Below are 13,041 nucleotides of genomic sequence, written 5' to 3'. Positions count from 1 at the left end.
GGCAATGGCGTGCCACCCACTCCCACCAACTCCCAAGCCTCCCCCGAGTTGTCGAAATGAAGGGAGAAGGGGGGAAGGCCGCCAGCAAGGCAGCGCAGCTCTGCCCCTTCCTCGACGGCTCAGGGTAGGCTTGGAAGTCGCAGGCGGGCAGCGCGCCAATTGTTACCCCCCCCCCCCCCAGTGATGACACCAGGGGCAGACCGTCCCCCCTTCCTCCATCCCTGACTCTCCAAACATCCAAACATCTCGTGGAAGAGGCACACAAAGAAGGACCTCAGAGAATGCTCTCCTATGGAGAGAGGTGGTCCTTGAGGTATTGCGGTCCTGAGCTGTTTAAGGCTTTATAGGTCAAAAACAGCACTTAGGACCAGGAAACTAATCGGCAACCAGTGCAGTCAGACCAGGATCAGTGTAATATGCTCAAATTTGCCCGCCAAATTCTATACTAGCTGAAGTTTCTGAACCTTCAGAGTCAGCCCTATGTATAACAGATTGCAGTCATCTAACCTAGAGGTTACCAGAGCATAGACAACATAAGTTAGTCTATCCCTGTCCAGATAGGGGTGCAGCTGGGCTACCAGCCAAAGTTGATGGAAGGCGATCTGTGCTACTGAGGATTTATTTATTTATTTATTCATTCATTCATTCATTCATAATGGGCACTTTCATAAAATATGTTGAAGTGGCTTGCAGCATATAAAATATAATAAAATCAGTTGATAAATTTCCATAAAGCATAATTAAATCACCCTGTGTCCTACCCATCCCGCAGCCACCAGGAAACAAGAATATTATAGAATATTCAATGCACTATCACACAGAACAGTTCGTGATAGTAGAAATGGTCAAACTTAAATATTACAAAACATGAAATTGTGTTCAAAATTTTGAATCTAGATAATATACTCCAAAGGGAGATTGTGAAAGTCTCTACTATGAGGCACTTTTAAACATAAAAATGCTCAAAAGGTATACTAAATGTACAATCACATCCTGAAATGGCATGGAAATGGACCGGGTGCCCCACAGGTCTCTCCCATCTCAGATATCTATTCTTCTAGGATGTCTTTAACAAGAGGGGATGTGAAAAATGTTATTGAAGTTGTTATCTCCCTGACATACTGTTAACCCAGCACTGTACCTTGAAAATGGAGCTGTGATCCAAGCAGGTTAGATAAGTGATTGAAAGATAAGATCTTGTCAAAGCAGAATAATTACTACACTGAACTTTGGAGGTGGGGGGAGTGACTTCAATGTGTATGGTCGTATAGCGATAAATATGAACAATTTGGGTTTTGTGGTCTTCAGACCTCTGCTCTATTTACATGGCTTCTCTTAATGAAGATTCCCCCCACCCTTTACCTTCTTCCAATACATGGAACAAGGAGGACACCATGTGGTCAGAAAAAGGATCCAATATCCTTGAATTTCATGAGCTGCTTCTTTTAGAGAGGGATGTTGTTGTTTTTACCCAACTTTCAACAAACCCCCTTTTACTCCTATCACATCTTCTTTTTCTAACCGTATCCATTTTAATACATGTGATGGATTATCCTGATAGATACTTTCCATTCCTTATTTGCTGTCTACAGTTTAGCTGAAAGTTTTATGAACCACTTCACTTTCTCCAGTTTTGGATTCCATATTCCAGACCTTGGCTAAGGACAATGTGTGCATTTCAAACTCAGCTGAGCAGAATCTACAGTCCTTGCAACAGGCCCGGCTCAGAAACTGTTGCAAATGCTTAGAGCCAGCAATTTCTGCATATTTGTGTGCAAGAACACACATGTTTATGTTGGCTCTGGAAAGTGAGAGATGAGCTGTGTTTTGTGCTTTGGAGAGTCTTAGAAAAGTCTTCCAGTTCAAGGTGTTGAACATGCAAACCAACTTATTGATTAGAAAATAGAAAAACCATCTAATTTTAGGAGTCCACGCTCTACTTTGGTCCTTTTCTGTCACATCTTGAAATGTAGCTATTACATGTCAATTTGTAGCATTGCCCTCTCTTTTCTTCATTACTTATGCCGTAACATAGAAGAATTCCCTTCCCCAGATAGACGACATACCACTGGTGAAACAGTTCTGAGGGGCTAATATAAAATATATATTTGATGGGTTATTCTTGAACAATTAAGTTACACTTTGTCCACTGCAGGTATGAGGAGGAAATTGGAAGCTCCTGCTTTCATTTTTAACTAACAGTTAAACAGTTTAGCATTGTCTCCAGTTTGTTAGTTATGTCCACAATTTATATACTGCTGAACTATGATTGCCTCTAAGTGGTTTGCAAGGACACAGTAATAAAATATGCAAATCAACATACACAAAATAGCATAACAAATACTGTGTTCAAAATATCATAGTAGATCCTAATACCAAGAAATGAAATCCCTGTTTGTCCTAGCCTAGCCTGACAGAAAAGTAAGGAACAATTCCACTTGAAAATAAACTCTATTATAATTCAATGATCTTTTACAATCTGGTTTGACTACATGGACTTACAAAGTTGTCTTCTACTAAGTCAGATCACTTTTCCATCCAGCCCAACAGGCACCAGCTCTCTGAGGTCTCAGGCAGAGACCTTTTCCAGCTTCAGTCTTTTGCACTCTAGATCAGGGATGGAGAACTCTTCACGTGGTCCTCTGTATTCTGTTGCACTCCAGTCCCCATCAGTAAAGGTAAAGGTAAAGGGACCCCTGACCATTAGGTCCAGTCGTGACCGACTCTGGGGTTGCTGCGCTCATCTCGCTTTATTGGCAGAGGGAGCCGGTGTACTGCTTCTGGGTCATGTGGCCAGCATGACTAAGCCATTTCTGGCGAACCAGAGCAGCTCACAGAAACACCGTTTACCTTCCCGCCAGAGCGGTACCTATTTATCTACTTGCACTTTGATGTGCTTTCGAACTGCTGGGTGGGCAGGAGCAGGGACCGAGCAACGGGAGCTCACCCTGCCGCGGGGATTCGAACCGCCGACCTTCTGATTGGCAAGTCCTAGGCTCTGTGGTTTAACCCACAGCGCCACATCAGTACCAACCAGCAATTCCAGTGGTCAGGGATGATGGAACCTGTAGTCCAAAGACAAGTGGAGAACCTCAGGTTCCCATCCAATGATGCAAATGCTGGAGGCTGAGTCACCACTTCACTGAGTCATTGCATAGTCATTAGTATTGCTTATCACTTCATCATTTAGCTCATGATCTGCAGTCTGGTCAACACATAGCTCTTCGTTGAAGGATTGTTACAAGCATGCCTTGGGGGCGTGTTGTTGTTTTGAAAAATCATAAAGATGATTTTCCACATGCTCTTTCTTTGTCTTTAGAATGTGGGTGAGAAGTAGGTGCTGGAAAGCAGCTATTTATGTGTGAAACCTGAACCAATCTGTTCTGGCATTGTATAGAAATAAATACGTGGCCTGCACAAATCTTTCTACTTCAAACACCCCGGCACATAATATAAGTATATTAGAAGTACTGAGTCACACTTGAGTCAGCTTACGGAAGCACTACGTTTAATGCAAGTGCGATCGACCGAAACTGTCCTTAATTGAGCAAACTGGAAAGAAATGTCCACTAAATGAGTTTATATAGATCCTCAGCATGAAGCCTCAAATTCAGATATAATATCCTGAGTCTTAACATAGATCCTTTCCCATTATGAAGCTCGTATACTGTTGACATTCCAGTACTGCCTAGTAATGGAACCAGGCAGCTCTTCGGCCCAAGGAATAACAAAGTTCACATACTGCTCACGTCCCATTTCTGGGTGAGGCTTATCTTCCTTAGCTTACACCTCTCATTTTGGCACTTTGGACATAGAATCATAGAATTGTAGAGTTGGAAGGGACCCTGAGGATCATCTAGTCCAACCCCCTGCAATGCAGGAATGTGCAGCTGGATCGAACCTGCAACCTTGGCATAATCAGCACTATGCTGTAACCAACCAAGCTACCCTGTGAGTTGGCATATCTGCATTGCAAAATTAGTTAGTCATTTACCACTTGCAACTGTCATGGCCTTTCCCTAAGAACCCTGAGAATTATAGTTGGGTGAGGGGCTAAGGATTCTCTTAGAGATTCCTGTCCCACTCTAGAGCTGAGAGAAGACAAAACTAAGCCTCTACCCTGTTTTGTTGATTGGAGGGTGGGACTGGGGTGGAGTTTGTGGGTGGCTTGTTAATAGCAATAGAGTAACTCATTATTTCTGAATTTTAGGGGGGCGTTCCTGATAGCTGCAGGAAATCACTTTTTGTATGGTAGCCATCATTTCCCACATTAACACACAATGTCCTCAGATGATGCAACATCTGAAGGCTTTGACAGGATCCTAGAGTCCTCCTTTCCAAAGCCTAGCTAGCGCTTGCCCAACATTGGGAAGGAGGAGGGAGGTCTCCAGGACCCTACCAGAGCCTCACCCCTCCATCCCAAAGCCCAGCACCTCCCTTCTCCAGCTTTTGGAAGGCACCATGAGGGCTGGGGTGGGTGTCAAATCTTGGTCTTGCATATTACCAAGGTCTGTCCCTGATCTGGGGCACTGTGGACAAAGCAAAATGGCAGGTGGACTCTTGCCACAGGGTCTCTGTTGTTACTATTATGAGGGGAAGCAGGAAAAGGAAGGAAGGAAGGAAGGAAGGAAGGAAGGAAGGAAGGAAGGAAGAAGTCAATGTCCCACTGCTGCCAGTGGTGCTCACTGACAGATTCACCCACCCCAAGTTTGTTTAGCTCATCTAGATTATCACAATTTGTAGAACTTCAGGAGAGGAATAGTAGGGACTATATGGGAGAGTGGTCTATTGGGAACTTGGTCATGGCAGCAGCTGAAGTGGTTACCAGAAGAGGGACATGACCAACCTGCTCGCCACTGGAAACAAGGCTCAGGCTTCCACTGGTGCCAGTGCCGCACACCATGTGCATTTTAAAGCTGTTCTCCACAGCTGTGTGGCTTATAGATGAGACACGTGGTTAGAGTAGCAATCTGAAGATCCAGCATTACTGCAGTCTTTCGGGAGCAGGGCAAAAATCAGAGCTGTTGAATAATGCTGTGACCATAATCATCATCCATATATTTCATGTACCAAGCATATTAAGAACATCCTAGTCATATACCTGTAGCCATTTGACTGCCACTCTAGTGGTACTTTGTCTCCCATTTCTTCTTAACCATTGGCTGCATCTTCCTTTTTACAAAGGACAAGAAAGGGGCAGGGCAGGGTCTTTTTATGCTACTAATGCAACAAAGGTCTTAACCCTTTCAAAGTATTCCCACAGTTCCAAAAACAACATCAAACACAAGGTGCTATTTCCAAAATACTACTTACACTGCCTACAGATGCTTTAGATCAGCCTTTCTCAACCTGTGGGTCCCCAGATGTTGTTGAACTACAACTCCCATCACACCTAGCTAGCAAGGCCAGAGCTCAGGGATGATGGGAGTTGTAGTCCAATAACATCTGGGGACCCACAGGTTGAGAACCGCTGCTAGATTAATGCTAAACTGCTGGAGAGCGGGTGCAGTAATAGTACTGCTAGGTAGAAGTGCCCACTCTTGTGATATGTTTGCTACAGTTGTTGTTTTGGCCATGCACACAGACAGATCTTGCAGTGCCCTGATTTGCCATTTGGATCAACATCAGTCATCACACCGTGATCATTGTACAGTTGCAGTGAAGCTTCTGGGTGTCAGCTGGATCACCTGGAAAACTGATTCCCTGGAAATGTCCTGCAAAACCTATCAGCGCTTGTAGGAATCCAGTTCTGTCTCCTGTTTGCACAATTAAGCTGAGGGAAGCCTACAGTAATAGCAGAGAAAGTCAAGATAATGATCTACAGATTAGGCCAATATGAAAGCATTTTAACTAGTTTAGCCCCACTGCATTTAATGAGATGCAAATGGCTTCAGTGCACCTTCTTCCTGCTTCAGTACTTTGTGGGTCTTGCCAAGTTCTGTGCCAAATCTACAGAAGAAGGCACAAGTTAAAGCAGTGGGTGGAATCATTAAGAGTGTCACGAACGCTGAATAATTCTGGCAGCTGGAGGAGGCTGGTTGTAAAAGAACTTTCTATTTAGAAGCAGTTGCCTGGGTCAATTAGAATTGATGGAAGGTAGGGGGAGAAGAAATAGAGAAAAAGTACCCAAAACTTATAATGGGAAGCTGATAAAATTCAATAACCTTTGCACACTGACAAGGAAATTTGATGCAGACTCTTCAAACAACTTTCAGAAAAGTTTCCCAAGAGTTACCTCATTTTATGGAACATCTGCACAGAGAGGCCTGAGGGGAAATCTTTGATTGGTAACTATTATGAAATCCCCAAAACTTAAAGTTTATTCAGACAATTTACTTCCCAACCCCACAGCAGATGTGACGGCAAATCCTAGGATGTGGCTCCCTTTCATTTGTAATAATCAGAATCTTGAACTTGGAGCTCTTGAGTTTGCTAATATTTCCCTTGGAGGCTCACAGCAGTATCATAAACATCATTACAGCTAATCCTGTTAAGGGGAGCCAAATTTGACATAAGTGGAGAATGAGACTTTATTAAGGAAATGTTTTTTTAAAAAATTGATGCTGCACTGTTTCTTATGACAACAGCAGTCAGACCCATGCAGATGTTCTGTCAGCCACCTGTGTGAGCAGAATATGTGTCTGTAATGTAATATATGTGGTGTACTGGTTAAAGTGTTGGACTAAGATTGGGGTGACCTGGTTTCAAATCTCCACTCAGCCATGAAGCTCAATAGGTGATCTTGGGCCTGTCACACTCCTTTTCTCTCAACTTAACCTACCTCCAGGGCTGCCCACTCATGAGGCAGAGTGAAGTAGCTGCTTTGGGTGGTGGAAACCCAAGAGGCAGTTCCCCTGCAGACACCTAGCCACTGCTGGCAGCAGGGAGAGCTCACTGAAATCTTGCAAGATCTCACAACACACACAAGATCTCATGAGAATTCAGCAAGATCTTGCAACATTTCAGTGAGATCTCACCAGAAGCTGCCACTGCTGCCACCACCGCTTCATGGGTGACGCCGCGCAACCCAGGTAAGGGAGGCGGCACTGTGCCACATTCCCATTTTGCCTCAGGTGGCAAAATGGGACACATCACCCTGCGCACCTCACAGGATTGTTGTGAGCATAGAATGGGGAGAGAAAGAACCATATGTGCCATCCTGAAGGAATTGTAGAATATAAACATAATGAATAAAATAAAATATCCCAATCTGCAGGAGACATTTGAATGGCCATTCAAGAAGAAATAACTCAGTTGTTGAGCATGTGTTTTATAACAAGCATTTTTTATTTATACTTCACCCATCTTCCAACATAATAAAAACACAGCAAAATTTCAAACATTTAAAACTTCTTGATACAGAGCTGCCTTCAGATGTCTTCGGAAAGTTGTGTAGTTGTTTGACTTCTTGTCTCTAGTACCCTGAAGAAGACCATGAGATGTTCAAAAGTATACAAGAAAGTGATAGGCAACCCATGCTGTCTGCCCTCACAATCGACCTCCCTGAGTGAAGGTTTCCTTTCCAGCTGTTGCAATTAATATCCCACTAGCAGGCCTGTCTTCTTTGAAGAATCTGAGGAGAAACAGGACAAAAGTCTTCAAGCAGGAATGAAGAATCTGTGACCTTCCAGACATTGTTGGACTACAGCTTCCATCATTCCTGACCTTTGGCCATGGTGGCTGGGGCTGATGGAGAAGTCCAACAACATCTGGAGAGTCACAGGTTTAAAGATATCCAGACTATGGGGTTTGAGCTCAGACTCAAAGCAGTGGAGAATCATCTCACAATGTATGACCTCAGGCATGAAATAACAGCTCAATGAGCTCCAGTTTTATTAACATACAAAATAAAGTTTGATTGGTAATCCCCGCCCCCCAACTGGGAGAGAAAACTATACAAAGTAAATCTTGCAGAAATAACTCAGGAATTATTAGAGTGTAGAAATGTTGAACACTAATGCTTGTTTGTTGCTAATGTGACTTCCGCAGACCTCAGCAACTGACAAATTGTGTACTTTTAAAAATCCCAATGGCAAAATTATTAGTCTTCCTAACATTTCCTCTTTGAGCAGTGATTTTGCTAGTGCATATGAGCTGTGTGGCAGAGCAGAAGCTGTGCATCTCTTCACGGGAAATATGGAAACCACTTTTTGGGCATAACAGGGAAGCCTGGAGAATTGGAAGTACATCCCTCCGGTGATGCCTTTTTCCCACCACTTATCCGCAAAAGCTCCAAATGCAAATGAGAACTTGCAGTTTAGACAATGGGTGACTATAACACATGCAATGTACTCACTGGGAGCTAATACCTCTCAACTGTATTTGTTCAGGTAAGTCTTTAAAAAGCTAATTAAAAATTTTGCTAATTGGTTTTGGTTTTTTCTTTTCATTTTTCTCCTCCAGGAAATCTGTTGTCCAACTGGACTTAGCCAATACAAAAAAGGCTCTCATTGTACCTGCTTTTGAGACCCTTCGCTATCGCCTCTCTTTTCCCAAGTCAAAAGCAGAGCTGTTGTCTATGTTGGACATGGGGACCCTCTTCACATTCAGGTACTGCATGCCTCTTTTTAAAAACAGCACCCAACCACTCACCCACAGTCAGGGAATACTAGCAAAGGCAAAGGGACCCCTGACCTTTAGGTCCAGCCATGGCTGACTCTGGGGTTGCAGTGCTCATCTTTGTTAAAAACATATAAAAGTTTGTGAAAACTCACTCCCATGCTTTATTGCAGGGGTGGGGAGCCTGTGACTCTCCCTAGTTGGACTACAAGGCCTATCCTTTATTATCATTGGCTATGCTGGCTGGAGGCTATAGCTTCCCCACCCTTTTTATTGCTTCATCTCAACCACCAAAACTCATCCCTTTTCCTGCAATATAGGAGGTTCTCCAGATGAGGGAGTCCATAACAATTGCACAGTGACCCCTGGGAATGCCTTTGTATTTTTCTTGTTCAAACTTGGTACAGTACAAACTTGGGAAGACTGTGAAGATCACTCAGCCTTAGTGATTTCAGTGGAGTATATACAGAACGAGATGTACACAAGAATGAAAAGTCCAAACCATATGGAGCTGCATAAATTGTACTGAATATGGAGCTTTAGCATTTGCCAGCACTGTTCTTTGCCAGTTAAAAGGTAAAGGGACCCCTAACCATTAGGTCTAGTCGTGACCGACTCTGGGGTTGCGGCGCTCACCTCGCTTTATTGGCCGAGGGAGCCGGTGTACAGCTTCTGGGTCATGTGGCCAGCATGACTAAGCCGCTTCTGGCGAACCAGAGCAGCACATGGAAATGCCGTTTACCTTCCCACCGGAGCGGTACCTATTTATCTACTTGTACTGTGTGCTTTCAAACTGCTAGGTTGGCAGGAGCAGGGACCGAGCAACAGGAGCTCACCCCGTCACGGGGATTCGAACCGCCAACCTTCTGATCGGCAAGTCCTAGGCTCTGTGGTTTAACCCACAGTTAGGTTGATACAAAATCTCATACTTCCATCATTTAAAAATGAATGAGGGGTTTTGCATGGTTTGCATTACTAGGACCAGGCAATGGGATGAGTTTGTCTCTCCCAGTTGTGCCTGCCTGGGAATTTAGGACAACAGCAACAGAGGCTGGAGTATCAGGGAGGGGAGATTGCTGTCATCCTTGGGAATTCTGTATCCCTCTCCGGGCCTCTGAGCCAAGTGAGTACTGATTTGGAGTGTGTGTATCTTATGTTTGTCACTTGGGGCAAATGGAGGGTGCTATCACCAATTTGTGTACCACCCACCCCACTATCCTGAAGCCTCCCATCCAGAGTTTTTGCAGGTGGCCTTGGCCTTGGTGTTGGGGACTCCCTCGTTGATCGCTCAGGGAGACTTCAACATCTGCTTGGGACTGCTCAGGACTCGGGGCATTAAATTCTTTAAAACATAAGTTCTTTAAATAGTTCCTCTGGCAAAAGCACAATAATTAAGTGTCCTCTTTTGATGGTTCCTGTTGAGTCCTACATAAAAGACCAAGAACATTCTTGACCCCTTATGAGTAGGGTGTGTGTTTTCTAACCCATTTTTGATGATGGGGCCTTTTCAAGCCTTGCTGACATACACGAGGGCTTCCTGGTCTTAGTGTTCAGTGGAGTGCTCCCATTCCACATAGCTTCGTCTTCAAAAACTTAACAAGTCCAAACTGAACAGTTGATGAATGTGAGGAGTAAGATTGTGTGTTGATACAAAAGAACATAAAAGGTAAAAGTAAAGGGACCCCTGACCATTAGGTCCAGTCATGGCCGACTCTGTGGTTGCGGCACTCATCTCGCTTTATTGGCCGAGGGAGCCGGCGTACAGCTTCTGGGGCATGTGGTCAGCATGACTAAGCCACTTCTGGCGAACCAGAGCAGCGCAAGGAAACGCCGTTTACCTTCCCGCCGGAGTGGTACCTATTTATCTACTTGCACTTTGATGTGCTTTCGAACTGCGGGGATTCAAACTGCCGACCTTCTGATCAGCAAGTCCTAGGCTCTGTGGTTAAACCCACAGTGCCACCCGTGTCCCACAAAAGAACATAGTATGTGCCAAAAATACTCTTGCCTCTTCTGTTTCCTAAATTGTGTAATAATTTAACAGATTTTTTTGTGTGTGTAATTAGGAAAATAACTGAATCTTTCCTAGCTAAAAAGAAATCTACTGGGAAATAAAACCTCTAAGTGTTGACCTCACTTTTATGATCCCTCATCAATCAAATTTTCCACTTGCATAGCATTTATTATCCCATTAGGGGCTTGCCTCTTTTTTCTAATTAACAACAGAGAACAAAGGTGGGGTGGGCTTCTGTGCTATTACCATCATTGCAGTTAGTTCTCCCACTTTTATTGGCCTGTCTAATTCTTCCAAGTTCTATTCACCCACACCCACCCTGCCCGAAAAGCAGCTGACAATTTCCACCTCTATTTTCAGGTTGGCTTAATAAGTCATTAGTAGCCATTGAGGCCAAGTTGATGAGGGAGGGCTTCCGTGACAATGATTGCTGATCATGCCTGCAGCATCCCAAACCCTCTCACCAAGTGCTAGATTGCAATCTTTCCCTCAGTGAAATTGCTTTTGTCACCTCTTTCCCAAATTCATGACCTTTCCTGCCTTTGGGCAGCAGAGAAATATAAAGTACTTCTCCCTTGTAAATTCCTCCCCACCCTTTCAGTCCACTTCTCAGCAAATTCTGTGGTTGCCTGGCTATTCTAAGAATTTCATAACTGGAGATTAATGTATGACTCCATTCTGCCTTTTGTACCAAGCCATTCATATTAAAAGTGACCAGCTCCCTTGCGGCAGGAAGAGTCAAGCTATTAAGCTTTGGCCTGCTAAAGGGGACATCTAGGTGGTTAGGCTCTTCAGCACAATGAAAGTCCAACCAAGTGTGTTGCTGCTGCTCCTAGGTCCACATACTAAGTTGCTACCAAACTACATGCATCACCTTCATGCTGGAGTGGCACATTCTCCCTTTTCCATGGTTACAAGAGCATCAGTGCTATTTATGCTGTTGAAGAAGTTGTAACTGTGCTATCTGGGGCTAAAACACCTAGAGAGGCACTGTAGAGTGTTTTCTTATTATTCAACACACTCCCTCATCCCAGGGAGCTTATGTACTAAGCAGAGTCTTTTGTTCTGATTCTCATGTATAGCAACAATGGACGGTCCATGGACTATACAACTATTAGCTATACAACTGCTAATAAAGCGTTTTAAGTGTGTTGTAAAGTCCATTATACAAATGTGACACTAGATGGCAATTGTGAGCTATGGCAAATTCAATATATATTTTTTAAAACTTTTTTTTAAAAAGCATTTTCAGGTTTTTTTATATGTGTGTAGATTCCACCCATGTCTGTTAGGCTTACATGAGCAGGAGTACGTCAAAAGGCCCTGGTTGAAGCCCCCTTTCTTTGCATAGCTCCAACCACTGGATTATTTAGTTCACAGCAGTTTATTAGGGACATCATACTCTGTTTCCACACTGAATACAATCTGGCAATTTCCTTGTTGGGGCACTGGTAAGGTGTGACTTGTCAGCCCCTCAAGCTTCTCCCTACTTTGGCTCAGCTGGAATTCAAGTCTGGAGTTCTCTGCCTCTTCCCTTCCTCCTCAGTTATAAGGTACTTTGAAGGCCCACTGTCAACAGCTGTCTCTCCCCAGCTGTTCCTTATCTGCTTTATAAAGTCACACTGCACAGGGGAGAATTGGATGTCTTGTCTGGCTGCAGGCTTGCATCCTAGCCTTCTCCACCAGTAAGCCCTGTTGACTAGGGCCATTATCCTGCATCCTTTCAGGGGCGAAAAGCAGAGGGCCATGGGTCAGTCCTTGCTGGTCCTCCATGATGTCCAATGCTTCATTTGTGACCACTCCATATAGATGAACATTGTAGTCCCAGAAAACAAGAAAGTGATTTTTCCTGTCACACACACTCTTTTTTCCAATATTTCACACCCAGAAAAAAGCATCTCCATGAACCATCTCCATGAAAAGGCAAGGACAATGATTTTTAGTACACAGATTCTGGATATCTTATGGAAAATGTCTAGATGGTTTGGGATCTATACAACTAGGAGTTTGCTTTGTTGTAATTTGTTGTTGCTGTTTCTTCAATTCCTAGCAAAACATGGCTATAGCAGAACCTGCTGCTACAAAGATGCAACTCATCTGTGCTTACTCACTACCTAGTTCTGTGGAACATGCAAAATATCCCAAGGATTCCTAGGTTAAGCCAAATCTCCATGTCAAGCCCAACATTTTTAGAGAGTTCGTGGGTGAACTGAGATGTCTGACAGGAACATGTCAAGTTGACTTGACTGCACTGGTTCTTATGATAAACATTTGAGCGCACTGTAATACATGCTGCCTGTGATGTAATTATTTCTTGGTTTAATCAATAATCATGTGGCGAGGGCCCATGTCAGTGATTTCAGGAAAGGCACAAGTGCAAGAGAAAATTATTGATCGTTGTCTTAATAGGGTGAGCTCAAGCTGTGCTTGAATAGGCCTTGCTGTGACGTGAATAAGATTAAGAAAAT

The 13,041-nt window shown here is 43.8% G+C and overlaps 2 protein-coding genes across 2 annotated transcripts in view; one reads left to right on the top strand and one right to left on the bottom strand.

Moving 5' to 3' along the window:
- The window catches only part of LARGE1 (LARGE xylosyl- and glucuronyltransferase 1), a 323,190-nt gene that overhangs the window by 301,575 nt on the left and 8,574 nt on the right, over window positions 1-13,041 (top strand). Inside the window, exon 13 of the mRNA XM_080971695.1 lies at window positions 8,404-8,550. Coding sequence (XP_080827821.1) covers window positions 8,404-8,550 — 147 coding nt within the window. The remainder of the gene's footprint in view (window positions 1-8,403; window positions 8,551-13,041) is intronic.
- LOC308457715 (uncharacterized protein) overlaps window positions 7,267-13,041 on the bottom strand; it is a 48,925-nt gene continuing 43,150 nt past the window's right edge. The window contains exon 3 of the mRNA XM_080971869.1: window positions 7,267-7,573. Within this exon, the coding sequence (XP_080827995.1) occupies window positions 7,536-7,573 (38 nt within the window). The 3' untranslated portion in view covers window positions 7,267-7,535. The remainder of the gene's footprint in view (window positions 7,574-13,041) is intronic.

Source organism: Podarcis pityusensis (genome assembly GCF_964106645.2).
Source record: "Podarcis pityusensis genome assembly, chromosome: 10".
NCBI lineage: Eukaryota > Metazoa > Chordata > Lepidosauria > Squamata > Lacertidae > Podarcis > Podarcis pityusensis.
This window is presented reverse-complemented; position numbering and strand designations above follow the sequence as displayed.